The sequence below is a fragment of the Neofelis nebulosa genome, chromosome 8 (assembly GCF_028018385.1).
Source record: "Neofelis nebulosa isolate mNeoNeb1 chromosome 8, mNeoNeb1.pri, whole genome shotgun sequence".
NCBI classification, from domain to species: Eukaryota; Metazoa; Chordata; class Mammalia; order Carnivora; family Felidae; genus Neofelis; species Neofelis nebulosa.
Window position 1 is genome coordinate 28,367,599 of NC_080789.1, and position 19,256 is coordinate 28,386,854.

The following is a 19,256-nucleotide window of genomic DNA, read 5'->3' on the forward strand; positions in this document are numbered from 1 at the left end:
TGGGGGATGGGGGGATGGGGGGGCGGGGGCGTGGATTACCCTTTCTGAAGGCCATAGCCTGCTTCAGCCTCCTTTGCTCAGCAAAGCATTAAAGCTATCGTTCCTCTTTATCCCAACCTTTGCCTGTCTTCACGTTATATTTTGCGTCTGAAGCACTGAGGCGTGTTTTTGACAACAGTAGTGGGTGATATGTGTACAAGTCAGGAGTGTGGGAGTTTGATATGGGGAAGGTCATTATTCGTCCTGCATTATTTACATCTTCACAGATTTTTTTAACCTTTGGGCCAGCTCATTAGTAGGGAGGTCAAATTGTGCTTAAAATAAGCTTGAAAACTTATCTCTAGAGCAAAAATAGAAGCAGAACACAAACAATGCAAACTACTTGGAGGCAGCATGTGCACACAACAGACCAAAGGCTTATAAGAAATGAAGGTGGTAAGTTTCCAACTCTTGCTTGGTGTCTACAGGCAAAGCGAGAGTGTCTGGGTTCATGGGAGCAGGGCATCCAACTTAAATTTGCTACCTTTGGTGCTTTGACGCCAAAACTCTGCTGAGTGAACTGGTGAGTGGTTTGGGTCCAAAATTATCGTACTGACACAATTTCTTATGTGTATTTAGTGTGTGTGGGTGAAATTGTTCTTTATACTGTTGAAAAGAAAGCGACAACAACATGGAGTCACTTAGGTCAAGTCATCAAACTGGGGTTTAATACTTAACCTAGTGGCAATTCCACCTTCCTCGAGACACGTAGTCTTGACCTATCAATCAGGAAATTTCTAAGCAGCACCAATGAGGTCACATGGGGCCTCTCCATCCCTCCTCCCACCATAGGAAGATGAGGTAACCCACCTAATAAGACCCCCGCCTTTCCCCCTAAGGGAATGTGACTTTGCTGGAAACAATCTTTTCTTTTGCTAATAACTTCTTGCCCCACCCTCCTTCTGCAAAAACCTTCCATTGTACACAACTCCTAGGAGCCTCTCCCTACTTGCCTCTGGTTCATGAATCGCCTAATAAAGCCAATTAGATCTACTGGGTTGAATTTTGTTTTTTGACAATACTGGGGATAAAACGTTTCCCAGTAATCATGACTTTTGAAGAGTTTTATTGCTGAAAAGACATTACCTGAATGTTCATTTTGTGAGTTACATCTGTTAGCATATTCTATAGACAAAACCCAAGGACTCAGCTGGGGGTTTAAAAAACAGAACAAAATAACTGAACAAAACAGACATAAATCCTTGCCTCTAAGGAGCTCATATTCTTCACAATCTACACAGATGATAATTTTGTTCACAGGTCATTTCTTTCAGCTCAGAAGGTGCATTTTGTCCCTGCTATATAGTCCTATCACAACATAGTTCTCCTAAATCCCCAAGAGAGCACAGTTATGCCATTAAAGGTTTGTTTGCTTAGAGGGTTACCATAGCCTCTGAACTCTTCTATCATGATCAGCTCTTAAATGCTTCTTGATCTAGGTCAGAGATAGGCATAGTATTGTCAAGACCCAAGTCCATTACCTCCTGCTTTGTAAATAAAGTTTTATTGGAACACAGCCATGCCCATATTGTCTATGGTTGCTTCTGTGCAGAGATAAGAAATTGGGACAAACGTCTTCTAGTTCACAAAGTCAAAAATATATACTATCAAGCTCTTTATAAAAAAATTGCCTATTATCACTGATCTAGATTTCTGTGGCTTCAAGTAGAGTATTGAACATTTGACCAGATCTAAAGAAGCATCTTAAGAGATGTGGCCTTGGTTACAGATACTTTTATAGCTCTCCCACAAAGGAAATAACAGACAGAACCTCAGAAAAATAGATCTTCACTTTCTAATTTTCATCATAATACTAGCATACCCATTGCCCTGTGCTTAATGAGTGTAACTCTTAATATGCAAATCTGTCTGTCACTGCTTTGCTTCAAACTCCTGCACGACACCTCCCTTATTCTTTGGAAAAGATTAATGTTTTTAAAGGCAAGTTAAAAGACGCCTCAGGCTCTGACCTTACATACCCTTCCCGCCTTATCTTTGGTCTTTCTACTTACATTCTTCCAACTAAGACCACAGGGTTCTGCTTTGAGCACACCTCTCTGTCTCCTTTGTAAATTCACTTCCTTAGTCTACAGAGCAAGTCTAACACCCTCAGATCCCACCCAGCCTAATTCCTACTCCTCCTTAGACTTCTGACTAAAGCCCTTGCTGAAGGAAAGGCTTCTTTGATTGTCCCATCAATTAGGTTCACTTTCCTAGGTCCTGTATTTTTCTTTCACAGCAATCTTCAGAGTGGCAAATAGGAACTTATTTTCACTACTTCTTAATTTCAGTCTTTCTACCAGATTCAGTAAAGTGTGCGACAGGTCTTTTTTGTTTGTGGATGTACCTCCAATGCTTAGCCATTAACTCATTAGTCAATCAAATTTGTGGAATGAGTTTATGAATACGATAGAACACATGCAGCAGACATTTAGCAGTGAACTTGTTCTTAGCTCCCATTGGGAGAGTCAGATGAAGAATGCACTACCCTAGAGGTGCCTTGGTGGTTCAGTTGGTTGAGTGTCTGACTTCAGTTCAGGTGAGATCTCTTAGTTCATGAGTTCAAGCCCTGCATTGGGCTCTCTGCTGTCAGCGCAGAGCCCGCTTTGGATCCTCTGTCCCCCACTCTCTCTGCCCCAACCCCACTCATGCCCTCTCTCAAAAATAAACATTAAAAAAAAAGAGAGTGCACTGTCCAAAACATGTTTCCTTGAATATTTTATAAAATTATGTAAACCTATTCTATATTATAAATTGATAAGCTTATCAGCGTTTAACACCAATAATTTTTTTTTTCCTTTGATGGTATCCTTTTTTTTTTTTTTAAAGTTAGCAAAAGTTGGTTCCCCTGGGTGGTTCATGGTTCAGTTGTTAAGTTTCCAACTTCAGCTCAGGTCTTGATCTCATGGTTCACAAGTTCGAGCCCTGCGTTGGGCTCTGTACTGACATCTCAGAGCCTGGAGCCCACTTCAGATTCTGTGTCTCCCCCTCTCTCCTCCCCTCCCCTGCTTGCGCTCCATCTCTTTCTCTCAAAAATAAAATAAAGTTACCAAAAGCAATGCACTTTGCTTCTCTTTTTCCTGGATGCCAAAAAGCTCAATAGTAAACGTATTGCTTATTTACAGGAATGTTCTCCAAACCCAGATTCCTGGTAAAAATTCTTCCTACTTTCTGTACACGGCTTATTAAGCCTTTTATTTATTATTTTTAAAAATGTGTTAAATATTTGCTTCATGTCAAGTTGCCTCGACTTTGCATAATTATATCTTGATCCCATTGAAGACTCATAATGTAATGTTCTTCGTTGGAGTAAATTTAGAAAACTACATAAACAACACCTTTTCAGCCGTATCTTAGCAATTGGTAAGGGTGGAAACTACATTGGGACTTAGGAGGTTCTAAGTGTCCTGATGGAAATTATGTGACTAGTTCGGGCTGGAGAAGAGGGGCTGGGGAGGAGCCATGTTCTTAAAGTCATTTTTTTTTTTTTTTTTAAGGCAGCAAAATAAACTGGAGTAGGTTATCCACTGCTCATGAAATTCAAACAGCATATTAATACAGTGCAGGGGCACCTGGGCAAAACTTGGCTTCCTGTGCTGTAAGTGTGGGCTGCAGCCTAACATGCACACAGTCTGAAAATGAGGACCCCCTGCTTCTCTGACAGGCTGATTTTCAGGTCACTTCTCTTGCCTAAGTAGAGTGGGGGACAGGGGGCAGGAGGTGACTTAAAAGAGCTGATCTGTTTAGGAGTTGGGGGGGGAACTTAATCATAAGTTTGCACTTTCTTCAGATGGTTAAACAATGAGTGTTTATGAAATCAAGAAAAATGTGTCCTGCCCACCCCCCCCACCCCAGAAGTTTCCTTTTCAAAGACGTCTCTGTGTGCACTCTGGCTAATTTAAAAAGAGTCTCATTGGGTGCTTATTTTTTTTTTTTTTTTGCACGTATATTGCCAAAGTAGTTCCTGTTTTGGTTTTAATGTGTTCCTTCTTTTTAGTGAGATGAAAGAGAACTTTCTTTAAAAAAAAGACTTGTCTGCTGATCATGTTTGTTAGAATGATCCTAAATAAAGCTTCTGTTAAGAGTTTAACTGTTTAGCTAAATCCTCTGGGCTAAATTATCTGGCAGATTTTTGTCCTTAGTTGGACTATGTACCTACAGTGCTCTTATTACCCTCTTTCTAACCTGAAATTTCTGCCTCTCCCAGGACTTCTCTGAAGCGAATGTCTTCAGGAAGGAGTTTTTTCTCTCAATCCAGTCGACTTATTTTTTTTGCATAAAGATACAAGTGCTCTTGACTCATAGTCCCTACCCCCTAAATATGGTACAGGCAGCTTGCTTCTACAAGGCAGAAAGCCATGGAAAGAACCATTCCTGGAGTGCATTAATGCTGGGTCTCTCACTAGTGTTTTACAGCTTGAAATCGACTCATGTGGTAACCAGGGAGGTCAGACATGAGAAACGACGCGGTGATCATTCCTTGAGTTTGAAGGTCAGCATCACAGTCAAAACTCAAATTGGTTTCCAGAAGACAGAAATGTTTTCCTACATTGTGCTTGGTGAAAAGATTTAAAGGAGAGGCCTCCACTACAAACTCTGCAAGTAGGGAATGTTTTCAACCCATGCATTAATGCCAATAAAGGATCCTTTGCTTTCACGTTCAATTAATTCAACTAAATCAAACGATAAATATTATCTAAGCTGAAGATTGCTTCTGCTTCATTTAGGGAAAACAAATATTTACAAAACAAGATACAAACACAAGATAATGAGAAGCCTCTTACCTATGCTATCTGCTTTGGAAAATCATGCAATTTGACATGTAAATCTTAACCTTTCCCCACCCTACCCCCCCCCCCCCCCCCCCCCCCACACACACCATCCGCCTCAGCAGACTTCTTGGCTAGAATAGTCTTTTTAGGAATTTGGATCAGTTTAACTTGCTATACACCATAAATGAGTACATTCTAAGTTCTATTTTCCAATGGGATTTTGATCCTTTAATTCAAGCTGAAGTATACCCAAATCCATGATAGTTTTCACAATCGTGTTGAACATCTATATTTAGGACCTCCATATTTATTTGTTTATTGCACTTCCTTTCGCCATTTGAATGTTCCTTTATTTTAGTTCACTATCGTGTTAAACAAATGATATGACATCACTCGGTGGCTGTAAATGCTAATCTACTTTGAGATTTTGAATTCAAGTCCCTTGAAAAGGTCAATTGGCTGCTTGTCTTAGAAATGAAAATAAAACCATGGACTATGCCAACATTTGGCTAGATGATTATTCTACCAAGCTTCCTGAGTATTATCTTCTCTCTTGAGAGTAACATGGACATCATTATCTGCTCTAGCTTGCCTAATGTCTCAGAAGCTGGGTAAAAAGCACTTTCCCCAGACTATAGAACTTGAGGGAAGCAAATAACAACACACTTAAAACTTACTTCATACTTCAAGGCCACTTTTATATATTAAATTAGTATGATAGCTTTTTTTTCTTTTAAAAGACAAGATTTCGGACTTGAGATAATACATTCCCAGATAAAAATTTCATTGGTTTTAAGTTACAGAATTTTGCCACTATGTTCTAAAAGCAGTTTTTTCTGAAACGTTAGTGTTTCAGATGTGTCTAGGTGGCCTGGCCTAACCCCTGGAGTTTCTTTCTTTCTTTTTTTTTTTTAAGTTTACTTATTTATGTTTGAGAGAGAGTGAGCGACGGAGGGACAGAGAGAGAGGGAGAATCCCAAGCAGCAGCTGAGCTTTCAGCGGGTTTGATCCCACGACCCGAGCCAAAATCAAGAGTCAGATGTTCAACCGACTGAGCTTCCCGGGCACTCCTAGAGTTTCTGATTTAGTGCATCTAGAGCCAAAAGTTTGCATTTCTGTCCATTCCCGGGGGTGATGCTGGGGTGAAAATCGCTGAGAAGTCCCAGTCTGCTGTCTAATTAGTCTGAAGGGAAGGAGAGATCCATTGTTCCCTATTCAGAAAGTTAAAACATGCTAGAGGCCGGGATCACAACTTGTTAAGAACTTTGTAGGGGCGCCTGGGTGGCGCAGTCGGTTAAGCGTCCGACTTCAGCCAGGTCACGATCTCGCGGTCCGTGAGTTCGAGCCCCACGTCAGGCTCTGGGCTGATGGCTCGGAGCCTGGAGCCTGTTTCCGATTCTGTGTCTCCCTCTCTCTGACCCTCCCCCGTTCATGCTCTGTCTCTCTCTGTCCCAAAAATAAATAAAAAACGTTGAAAAAAAAAAATTTAAAAAAAAAAAAAAAAAAAAGAACTTTGTAATGACTCTTTAAAGTTCACAATTTTCCATACTTGATTCTTATCATCTGTCGCTTTCCCCGGACTACTGTTAAGCTTTTAAAACTGAACTAGGTCTTTGGCAGCTGGGGAGATGCAGAGAAACATCCCATAAGCCTGAACACTGGCGGAGACAGTATATGGTGGTAACTTTACAAAGAGCAAAGTAAATAGAATCCTAGGGTTCTGCTAAAAGGAAAGAGACAAGGTCAGGGACGGAGGCCTGGCTTTGAGAAGTGGCCCTGGTACTTAGCTAGAGAAGGTTCAAGGATAGTTCCGCCAGGGCAAGTGATCAAGTTCCAAAGCACTGCTGAGATAAACACACAACCTTATCCTTCTAGCCGCCCTTCTTTCTCTTCCACCTGATGCCCGGGCTCCCCTCAGTTGCTGGGGAAGGGGGACTGTGGGGTTGACCCCTCCCTGATTCCTCCTGCCAGTTTAGGCCAAAGCAGAAGTGAGGAGCTTCAATAGTTTAACATAGAAGGCATTTTTGCTGCTTTCTCTTATCGGCCCCTAGGGATACTTTTCATTCCAGTGAAATTATTTTATTTGGCAGATTAATGTTTTAATATGTCCTTTGATTCATTTTTCAGTGAGCCCTTTAATGAATGTAGCTGTGTTTTCCTGGGTTATGTCAGCCATGAGAGGTCTCCTTAGCTGTCTTGAGTTTTTTCTTTTTTCTTTTCCTTTCTACTGTCTCTACTCATCTCTAAATGGTCTTCTAACTTTATAGGGTATGATTTCTCACAGTCCCTTTTAGAAAAGGTAGTATCGGGGCGCTTGGGTGGCTCAGTAGGCTGAGCGTCCAACTCTGGATCTCGGCTCAGGTCATAGCCTCAGGGTTCGTGGGATCAAGCCCCACGTTGGGCTCCACGCTAACAGCTCAGAGCCTACTCGGGATTCTTTCTCTACACCCTCTTTCCCCCCCACCCCCCAAATAAATAAACTTAAAAAAAAAAAAAAGGTAGTATCAGGAGCATGTTTCCAAGTTTTGGAGTTTATGACTTGAGAATTCAAATCTGGTTGCAAGACCCTGGGAAAATTATTTATTTTCTTTAGGACTGAAACCTCATATGTTTCACTGTTAATTATACAGACCTAGTGGTGTTTCTTGGAGAATTATTTGGGAATTATTCTTGGGAATTATTTGGGAAGCTCACAGTGTGAGTTTCACAGTGATACATGACCATCGCTATTGCTGCTGGTAAGCCTGGTAAGCAACACTTTAATCCCCCCCCCTTTTTTTTTTTTTCCGATTCTCTATGATCTGGATTGCTTTAACAAGAAGAAACAGGTTAGTCCCAAATCTGTATGTGTCACCCTTGGATTTCTAGTTCTCTTCTGTTTTCGGAACCCCAGTAGATCCAAACCTTAGTACAAATGCCTTAGTGTGTGTCCTGGGACTCAAACCTCAGCAAAGCAAGGCAGGTCGCCAGGTGGGGAGGCTGCTAAAAGTGGTCTTCTTCCTGTGGGTCACCAAAACAAGAATAAATAAAAGCCATAGGTCTCTGTTGAAGAGATAAGCCCACGTGCAAGCTAAATTCTTTAAAGATTTAAGTAACAATTGGAGACAAAAATAGAGAGGTCACTTCAACATTACCATTTTCCAATCCATCATCCTCGGGGCTCTCCAAAAAATAAATCTGGTCCTATCACTTCCCTGTCAAAAATATCCCACCTCTGAACATCCTATGCACCCCCAGCCACCAGTTTTTTCGCTACTATTTATCTTCCTTGTGTTGGTTTCAGTCTTGAAAAGACTCCAAGTTCAGACCCCTCCTTTTCTTCCTTCCGAAGAGAACTAATTATGGGCCAACTTAACTGGTTTAGCAGAGATTATTCACTTTGGGGGCTTCCTTTTCTCTTTCTGAACCCAAACACATGTGAAAATAAGTGCCTTGTCTCTATCTGCTGTTAACACTGGAGAGAACTCTTCTACTGTACCCTGAACTTTTTGGTTAAGCTGAGTTTTCTAAAGCAAGCAGCACTGACACGTAGCACTCTATCTGGAAGTAAGTTCACGATAAGTACAACTTTAGTGAACGCAGCCAGCTGACAGGCAACAAGGAAGCCATCTCCAACTCAGCCTGGAAGTCTGGGTCTAAAGGTGCCTTCAGGGGAGGGAAGGTCCAGATGGATAACAAGACCTTTGCTAGGTGACATTACTATACACAAGGGGGAGGTGGGCAAAGGCCTTCCAGACAAACTTTCGAACTGCAATACAGCCATTGAAAAAATTCTGGGACTTTCCCAGCAATAATCCAGGAATCCTGGATTTCATAAATAAATTGAGAGACTGGAGCATTGGAAGGACACGTGAGAAACTTCGGGATATAATGGCAGTATGAGAGAGTGGCACATAAGCAAATGACACAATGGCTAACCTGATGTAAACATACTAAAACATGTCTACACAGCATAAGGGGAAACAAAGCAAAAAACCTTAAATGGGGGCAATGTGGACAATACCACAATATTCCTGAGCAACATATCTAAGTTACTTTGGTCTCCATTTGTCTACCCTAAAACAATGTTTATTTATAAAAGCAATTTATGCAATAATCTAACACAGCAACCAGGAAAAAAGTGCCACGGACTTTATTTATCTTGTCTCCTCAAATATTCACTGTCCAATTTTTAGCCGCAAAAATTCTCTGTATATTATTTTGCACCCGGAAAGTCGCAAGTAATGGTTCTGATTTGCCTCATTTGAATTTTGATATGTCTATTTAACATCATTCAAAAACATATACTATGCATTGGGTGTTAGGCATTGAGGGTACAATAGTGAGTTACGTAAGATGCTTGCCCTCAAAGACTTTACAGTCTAGAAAGAAAAAGAGACCAGTGCACATAGTAACTCTAGTATGTTTGATAAGTGTCAGAGCCAGGGGAAGGGAAAGCAGAATACTGCAGATGTTTACGCAAGTGCAGAGGATCATGGAGGGCTTCTTGGAGGATGAGCAAAAAATCAGCTTTTTGGGGGGAAGGGGAATTGGAGAAGGTATCTCAGGCCATGGGACTGGCATATAAAATGAATAGCATACTAGCTTAATTTAGTGTCATCCTCTTCATAGATTAACAGTTAAGATGAGTTCCCAAATGTAGGGCCATGACGCAAAAAGTGGCATTGAGTGACTTTAAATTTATTCAATTACAAAGACCCTGCTTTATTCTAATATGGATACCTTTCCCACTCTGGGGATGTTAAAATACCATCCGTTTCCCAATACGATCATGACAGCAGATGGCAATGGGATTAAAAAAAATCTTTGGCAAAATAAAAGATTTTCAACATTGTGTGCATCCTTAATTTTTACTAGTCTATGAAACAGACAAAGGAGTTCCCCTGCCCTATGTAAATGTTTCTTTTTTTCTTTTTCTCTTTTTGGTTAGTCCAGAGCAAACTGTTCTAGTAACAGTTAAGCTGAGGGATGGGAATATAAATCCCCAGCCCTTTGAAACTCTAGTTTGTTGTCCAATAGTTACCTCTATAGAAAGTACTTTCTGAACTCCTAAGCACTCTTTCCAAAGACCTGACAATCTGTGCTTTTACTTGCAAACTTATTTTGAAAAGCAGTTTCATTTTCTAGATGTTTTGATGGAATTCCTAAGTGCTGGTTGTGTGTGTGTGTGTGTGTGTGTGTGTGTGTGTTTCGTGCTTTGATTTAAATTTTTCTAGGTTTTGGATATAAATTTGATATTATCAAATTGCCTGATGACAATTTAAGCCAGCTAATATTTATATATTATGTACAAATTATATATATGTATATATTTGGAGGCTTATTTAATGCCAGAGATAGTGCTAAATAGTTTCTACAGTTATTCTAGTCAGTCCTCACAACAACCTTTCAGTTTCTGAAGAAAATATTATGCAGAGAGTCTAAGTAACTTGCCTCTTACACACAACTAAAAGAGATGGGTGTGTAAATACAGTTGACCCTTCACCAACAAGGCTTCAAGCTGTGTGGGTCCACTTACATGCGGACTTTTTGATCAATGCCACACTAGATTATAAATGTATTTTATTTTCTTAGCTTTACCTTATTATAAGAATACAGTATATAATACATATAACATACAAAATACATGTTAATTGACTTTATGTTATTGGTTAGGCTGCTGCTCAATAGTAAGTTATGAGGAGTTAAGTTTTGGGGAGTCCGAAATAATACATGGATTTGACTGCTTCTGGTCCCCTGCCCTTCATCCCTGCATTTTTCAAGGGTCGGCTGGAGTTGAGACTGCCCTATAGTTTAGCCTAACAGAAAAATAAGATAGTGCCTTTATAATTCAAAAGCTGTTGAGAAACACCAGCTTGTCTTTTAGATGGGAAGAGCCTGACTAAACCTCTGGAAAAATATTACTAAACATATATATGTCCAGAATTGAAAACTGTTGGTAATTAACATGGTGCACTATCTAAAGCTTGCATTTAGGGCCAATATTTATTTCCAGTTCTTTCCCCGAGTTCTCTCCCTAGATTCCCCCAACGACTAATTTCTTAAATCCATGTCTCTTAAAAGAATGATTTAAAGTGGGAAATATACACATACAATAAAAAAGTGTGGGGGTGAGTTTAACTTTCTGGTAACCCTACCTAACTGACTTTAAAAAGTTTTCAGGAGTCCAGCCACTGTCTGGGAAGGCAGTAAAAGTGGAAAGAACAAGGACTTGAGAGACATTGTGTCTGAGTTCAAATCCTAGCATTTTGTTAACTTCATTACTTGTTTTGCAGAGGAGTCAACTGAAGCTCCGATTATCAGGAGTCCCAAGTTGGAGACCAGGCTTCATTTGATTTCTCATCTAATGCTGGAATGACTGATAAAGTGAGGAAAATGAACACCGCAGATGATTAAGGGTGGGTGGGGTTAGGAGGGCTATCAGAAGATCTTGTGCTAGGGCTATGGTGATTTTAAGCATTTACCTTGGGGGTACCTGGGTGGCTCAGTCGGTTAAGCATCCGACTTCAGCTCAGGTCATGATCTCATGGTCCCTGAGTTCAAGCCCCTTGCCGGGCTCTGTGCTGACAGCTCGGAATCTGTTTTGGATTCTGTGTCTCCCTCTCTCTGTGACCCTCCCCCGTTCATGCTCTGTCTCAATAATAAATAAACATTAAAAAAAAAAAAAAGAATTTACTTCAGTTTTCCTATTTCCTTTTGAGTAGTAAGAGGTTTCATGTCCTCAGTGAATTACCGTGACGTTTGTTTTTAAACAAAGTTCTCTCCAAAAAGTCCTAGAATGGAACAGATGTACCTTATTTGCCATTATTTTTGATGCCTTTATCCAAAGAAAAGATGTTCACAAAAGTTAATGCTTTTAACAATACCATCTTTAAAGTATTTAGCTTAGTTTAACTACCTAATTATTGTGTATGAATTTAAAACTAACCTAGCAGTTTTTCCAAACCCAGTTTTACATTTTCATTTAAACAATAAAACATTTTCTCCTTCAGCTTTATACAAGTTCCACTTTTGCTACATTTCTATACCCTTCCGCTAGTACTTAAAACACACACACACACACACACCTCAAAGTGGTGTGTTTTGCAATACTGATGACCAACTAAACTCAGGATATTTATTTCCATCTGGTAGAGTTCAACTTCTGCCTCTTGTTTGCTTTCTCCATCTGTCCGACTCACCATCTTTTTTTTTTTTTCCCTCTCCTCCTTACTGGAGTTAGAGTTAACCCTCTCTTAGGCTTAATCGTTTTAGCAGGCTCAAGCCTTAGCACAAGTCTTTTTCTCTAGTTTTGGAAGTAGGGTTTCCAGTAAACTCAAATGTCTAAGCCTAATACTTCCCTAAGCTTCAAATTTAATCTTTATTTTCTTCTGTTTTTATAAAGAGCAAGGGCCAGAGAGCTATTTGGACCAGAAAAAAAAAAAAAAAGGAAAACAATCTTTGGTTAAGGTATAAACGGTGTAAATGCATTACACAAATGTGTGTTTCCAGTAGTCTTAACTTTACGGGATCCGCGTTACTACATTATCTTCAGAAACAGGCTTTCCTATCAGCACGACGCTGGATTCAGTAAGGTCTCCACTCCTCTCTCGTTTGACTCCTGAAATTACTGAAACAGCAACCACAAAAGGCTTACTAACCTTCTATTTATTTTGCAATTAAACTTTTACAAAGACACCCCCGCTCCTCCCGAGGGTGAAGCTGAAACGGTTCCCTGACGTAGGCAGCACGTCTACTAGGAGACCCCCCCGGCCCCCCGACACCCTAGAGCTGCAGAAAGACCTTCAATAGTAGCCCTTTCGTTCCACTTTCTCCGTATCCCCGCTGCACGCCCCCGCACACTTTCAGCACTTTCACTCGAACCCCGCTGCTCGGCAAGAACCTCCCGCTGGGGCAACCAGCCTCTTAGGAGCGGGGACGAGATTGAAACACCCAGCGCGCGAGGGGACAGGCACCTCGGACTTGCAGCCGGATCTGCGCGCGCGGACGCCAAGAAGGCTTTTATCTGCCCGGCACTGAGACTCCCCGCCAGCGAGCCCAGGCAGCTCACTCTCGCAGAGGATGCGCTGGCGCTGGGCCCGGAGTAGCTGAACCGGGAAGGAGGAGCTAGGGCTGGGGGCGGAGCTTTCACACGCGCACCCTCGCTCGGCTCCGTCCCTTGGCCACAGCCCGCCGGTCCCGGGCCGCCGCTCCGGAGTTTATTTGTTTACAAGCGGATTACGTCAGCTCCTCCCTCTCTTCCCCGTCTCCGCATCCACCCCCTAGCCCCCTTTTCCCGCCCCCTCCGGCTCCGAATCTGCTGCGTCACAATGGTGCGATCTCCGGATTGGCTGAAATCGGCCGTCATGCTCCAGGTACGCCACTTCCTTTCCGCCGCGCTATAAAAGCTACTGCACGGCTCCTGCATCTCTTCGCCTCTCTGAGCTGGAAATGCAACTGTTAGGAGCTTCGGAGGCTGCGGAGCTGGACGCGGAGGCGGCTGGGGAAGTCCGAGCGATGTGACCAGGCCGCCGTCGCTCGTCTCTTCCTCTCGCCTGCCGCCTCCTGTCGTGAAAATAACTTTTTTACTATAAAGGAGAAAAAAAGTAGCTGTCCGCCCCTCCCGCCCTCTCTTCCTCTCAGCCCTCTGACCTGCGAGGGAGCCCGGGGTGGCCGCTCCGTCGTCGGGGCCGCGCCGCCGAGCCCCGGCCGCCCCGGGCCGCCCCCGCCCGCCGCCCCCATGCATCCCTTCTACACCCGGGCCGCCACCATGATAGGCGAGATCGCCGCCGCCGTGTCCTTCATCTCCAAGTTCCTCCGCACCAAGGGGCTCACGAGCGAGCGACAGCTGCAGACCTTCAGCCAGAGCCTGCAGGAGCTGCTGGCAGGTGAGCCGGCCGCGGCGGGCGGGCGAGGGGCGCCGGGCGGACGCGGACCGCACACCCGGGGCGGGAGGCGGGCCGAGCCGTCGGGGCCGCGGAAACCGCGGCACTGCCCCGGGCCGGCCGCGCTCGGGTCCCGCCGCGGGAGCGGGGCAGGCGCGCCTGGCGGCCGCTAACGGCGGGTCCTGGCGAAGGTTTGGGGGCTGGGCCGAGGGCTCCCCCTCCCCCCACGGCTGCCCCACCGAGGGGAGAAGGGAACAGGCTCACAACAAAGAGACTACAGCCACTGAGGCGGGAGCTGCGGTCCTCGGACCGTCCGCGGATTTGGGGACAAAGGAGCTGCGGGGCTGGGGTTGGTTCGACGCCCCCTCCCCCAACACCCTCCAACCTTTGTGGGCTCGGCGGCCGGGCCCGGGGCTGGGAGACAGCGCCGCTGTCCCGGGGCCAGCCCGGGACGGACGTGCCGTCGCCCCGCGCCTCCTACCCCTGACCATTAATCATCGGATTTGTCACCGGTTCAGTTGCAGCCCTGCCCAGAGCTTGGTTTAGTTAGGGTTGCTTGTTTTTCTTCCCTTCGGGGTTAACAGCCCGGTGGCGCTTCTCCTCCAAAGCCATAAACCCCATTGTGTGCGGCTCGGGTGGGGTGGAGAAAGTAAACAGGTTCCCGCCTGGCCGCCGGTGCCATCCGGCTGCCCGGCCAGCCGAGGCCGCGCGCCGGATTCCTGTTTTGGCGGCTCAACCGGTTGGTTCCTGGAGATTGTTTTGTCCCCTACTACTGTGTTGTTTCTAAAACCCTGCCCGCTCTTTTCCCCAGCCCCAAGCACGCACAGCCGCGGTGCAGTGCTGGGCGTTTTTAAAAGTTGATAGTTTAAATGTTTCACTTTTCAAAGGAGCCTGCGGAAGGAGGAAGCCATAGCGGGATCTTACAGTAACGATCTAAGCATTGTCTGTCTCTCTCTCTCTCTCTCTCTCTCTCTCTCTCTCTCTCTCTCTCTCTCTCTTTCTCTTTCCCCTTCCCCCTATAGAACATTATAAACATCACTGGTTCCCAGAAAAGCCGTGCAAGGGATCAGGTTACCGTTGTATTCGCATCAACCATAAAATGGATCCTCTGATTGGACAGGCGGCACAGCGGATTGGACTGAGCAGTCAGGAGCTGTTCAGGCTTCTCCCAAGTGAACTCACTCTCTGGGTTGACCCCTACGAAGTGTCCTACAGAATTGGAGAGGATGGCTCCATCTGTGTGCTGTACGAAGCCTCACCAGCAGGAGGTAGCACTCAAAACAGCAGCAGCGTGCAAATGGTAGACAGCAGAATCAGCTGTAAGGAGGAACTTCTCTTGGGCAGAACCAGCCCTTCCAAAAACTACAATATGATGACTGTATCAGGTTAAGATATAGTCTATGGATGGATCATCTTATAATGGATGGATAAATTTGATTTTTGCTTTGGGTGGGCTCCTCTTGGGGATGGATTATGGAATTTAAACCATGTCACAGCTGTGAAGATCTGGCACAAGATAGAGTGGTAAAAAAAAAAAAATTTTTTTAAGTGACAGTGCCATAGTTTGGACAGTACCTTTCAATGATTTAATAGCCTGTGAGTCCAAGTAAATGATCACTTTATTTGCTAGGGAGTGAAGTCCTAGGGTGGTTTCAGTTTCTCCCAGATGTTAAACCTAAATTTTTTCCATCAATCCCTTTAAGGCAAATCTGTATTTCAAAGAACCTTTCTCTGCAGTAGACCTTGCGGAGGAAATTTGCACTATTACACTTGAAAATGGTTAACTTTTTTGGCAGCTGACTAGGAAAGCTCAACTTTTGAAACATGGTAGTACTGGAAATTTTGACAAGACTTTTACCTAGCACTTAAATTTGTATAAATGTACATAAGACAAACCTAGTAAGCATGACCTGGGGAAATGGTCAGACCTTGTATTGTGTTTTTGGCCTTGAGAGTAGCAAGTGACCAGAATCTGCCGTGGCAACAGGCTTTAAAAAGACCCTTAAAAAGACACTGTCTCAACTGTGGTGTTAGCACCAGCCAGCTCTCTGTACATTTGCTAGCTTGTAGTTTTCTAAGACTGAGTAAACTTCTTATTTTTAGAAAGTGGAGGTCTGGTTTGTAACTTTCCTTGTACTTAATTGGGTAAAAGTCTTTTCCACAAACCACCATCTATTTTGTGAACTTTGTTAGTCATCTTTTATTTGGTAAATTATGAACTGGTGTAAATTTGTACAGTTCATGTATATTGATTGTGGCAAAGTTGTACAGATTTCTATATTTTGGATGAGAAATTTTTCTTCTCTCTATAATAAATTGTTTCTTATCTTGGCATTTTAATCAATCTCTTGTCATGATTATAGAGGTTCAGCTCAAAGAAATATGTTTCTCAGAAGACTTAGGTTCTATAAGCTATGTGAATGTCAGTTGCACACTGGTCATGCTGAAAAACATTTGATGGGAGTGTACATGTCTAGGTGTCAGAGGAAACACAGGGTAACTTTTTTTTTTAAATCTCGAAAGTCAAAACATGGACACATTACCAGGCTAATCTCACGAAATGAGGATAAGAGACAAAGGTAACATCTACCAAAAATGATACTCAGAGGATTATATTTCATTGCTTCCCTGTCGAAGTGAAGATATAAATGTTCCGTTCTGGCCCACCTTTGAAAAAACAGTAATTTTGCCCCATGGAATCCATGTTCAATTAGAAAATCCTGGGGTAGGTGACCCATAGTCTTAACAGGCTAATCACTGCAGAGATGGTGGTGTTTTGCTTTTCATCAGCTGCAAGATTTACATAAAAATCACTTAAGCTGGAATTCAACAACAGGTACGTTTATCAATTTTTATTCTCAAAAGTTGGAAATGTGAGTTTTTGATCCCTTATTTTCAGACTTCTGTTTCAGATAAATTCTCAGAACCCAAATGAAACCTTGCCAGAGTGTACATTACTCCACTACCCCATGTGATAAAAACTTGTTGGTAGTTCTTTGGTTGAACGGGATTTTGAAAGTGGAGAAGGTTGAGTTTTTCTGTACACCGTTAACTTACAGTGGCTTTTGAGATACGCATGTAATAAACATGATCACGCTGGAAGTACCCCGCAGTTGAGGTTCCTTGAAATCAGTAGTCCCAAATTTGGGGGATACACAGAAGTAAAGCCACAGCCGAATACGCAGGTGTTTAGAATACGAACAATGTCTGTGTACTTCACCCGTCATTCGCATTAGAACCACGGCACGTGGAATACCCTTACCAGTTATGGTTTTATTTTCCAGCGTGTTCTTTGAGAAGCCTCCCGGTTTTTCAAATTTGAATGTACAATGAAACAACCGGTAGTGGGTAGTGTCGTCTTCCACAGGTCTCAGCCCAGTTCTGATTAGCATTGTTTGCCAACTGCATCTCTGGTAACCCCTTTGAAGCCAGGTGCTTGCTAAGGTTTTGCATACTAAGCCATTGGAGCCTAAGGCAGAGTGTCCAGAGGGTTTAGGAGTATATTCTAACCGAAAACTTCGGTCATAGAACCGATTCTCAGCTGGAAAATCATTTTTGAAGATGGTGACATCAGACTTTTCAGTACTTTCAAAGAAATTCGGTAGGAAGAGAACTTAAAAACATTTCACTTTAGAATGTAGGTGATGTCTGGCACTTAAGGAGCTGTTAAGTTCCTCTTTAAAAAGGCTTGCAAATATCACTGAGACCTAGCATCCTGCTGTTTCCCGGGACTTGAACCCCTTACGTTCTCCAGACAATTGCTTACGGTGCTGGAGCTTTTTAATTTCTCATTCATTGCTTCTGGGGCTGTTTTCTTGCCTTGCTGTTTAGATAAAAACTGTGCTGCTGTATGCACCTGCAGGAGTGTACCGATCTGCATGTGCAGTCATTGTATCTGTGTACTTGTAAGAAATTTAATACTGATAAAATTTAGAAGGCTTTTACACTGAGTGAGAAGACACTTCCTTAAGTCATTTTAAGAAAGGAGGACTGCTTTCAAAAATCATTAGCTGCCGTTGGCACCAAGAGTTCATGATTATTAGCAGTATCGTTACGGGTGCCACTTTTCTGAATTTTAACAGGTAGTTTTAAAATTATTTCCTCTTCTCCAAATGTAAGTACTATCTTGCTCTATAATGCTGAAGCAAGGATTACCCTGGTTTGTGCAGGATAATGTGGCTGTTTTCTCCCCTTCAGTCTGGGATGGGAATCACATGTCCATAGCCTTGAGTTACAATATTTCTTGTATTAGTAGTAGACGGGAAAGTCCACTAGAAAATCGCTTTCTGGTGCTGTTGCATAAATGATTTCCCTAAGTCACCGTTCTTCACAAATCACAAGTAGTTTTTGTTTTGTATGGGTGTTACAGATTGTGGAATTGGCCTTCATGTTGAAGCAGTCTTCCTGACTATTATGATCTTTAGAACTAAAGATTAAAAGTGTATTGTGTATTGAAAATCATACCTCTCTCCTTTGCACCCCTATTTCAGATAATGTGATGAGATGCTATTGATAAGCTATGGGGAGAAGTTATCAATAGTTTTATTTTGGATTGTCTGAAACAACGTATTTCTTATTTGTCTGAAAGTACAGGGACTGCAGAGAGTTTAATTTCATCTCAGTCTGCGTATATGGCTCCTGCTAAAATATAACAGTATTTTTTATGTTTGGAACATAACAGGGTGAAAAACTTGTAGTGAAATAGTTTGTACTACTAAGCAAACTAAGCCGCTTAAATGAGTCCTGAAGTCATTTATATTAATGCAAAAGGCCAGAGGAATTCATATGTGATTTATAGTTTCTGGCTATATCTATATATATATCTCTATATATATCTATATATATGTATATATATGTATATATATCTCTATATATATCTATATATATGTATATATATCTCTATATATATCTATATATATGTATATATATATCTATATATATATCTATATCTATCTATATATGTATATATATAGATATATATATGTATATGTATGTTTTTTTGCTTTTTTTTTCTGAGAATAGCCTAAAGTGAAGAAACATTGTTAAACAAGATGTTAAACTTTGTAGTTTTAAGGTGCTCCTAAACAAGTAAGCCTTAGGTTGTATTAATAGGATTGCCACCATTTCCTCAACAATTTATGGAATATAATTGACACCAGTTTTTTGTTGTTTTTTTTTTTTAATTTTTTTTTTCAACGTTTTTTATTTATTTTTTTTGGGACAGAGAGAGACAGAGCATGAACAGGGGAGGTGCAGAGAGAGGGAGACACAGAATCGGAAACAGGCTCCAGGCTCCGAGCCATCAGCCCAGAGCCTGACGCGGGGCTCAAACTCACGGACCGCGAGATTGTGACCTGGCTGAAGTCGGACGCTTAACCGACTGCGCCACCCAGGCGCCCCGACACCAGTTTTTTTTTGACTGCAGTTTTAACTTAGCTAACCAGTTTCTTTTGATATTGTTCAGTGTCAAACGATAGAAAATGATAAGGCTTCCAATTTCACTTCCAGTTGAGGATTTTCGATTCTGTAAGTGTTTTCTGTCCTCTCGTAGTTAAATAATCTTAAAAGGAACATTTTGGAG

General features: G+C 42.5%; 1 protein-coding gene across 1 annotated transcript; it reads left to right on the forward strand.

Moving 5' to 3' along the window:
- Positions 1 to 13,220: 13,220 nt before the first annotated feature.
- BTG1 (BTG anti-proliferation factor 1) lies at positions 13,221 to 16,015 on the forward strand. Its single transcript, XM_058741814.1, has 2 exons — positions 13,221 to 13,678; positions 14,698 to 16,015. Exons 1-2 carry the CDS (start codon positions 13,531 to 13,533, stop codon positions 15,063 to 15,065), a joined length of 516 nt encoding a protein of 171 aa, XP_058597797.1. The 5' UTR covers positions 13,221 to 13,530; the 3' UTR covers positions 15,066 to 16,015.
- Positions 16,016 to 19,256: the final 3,241 nt, after the last annotated feature.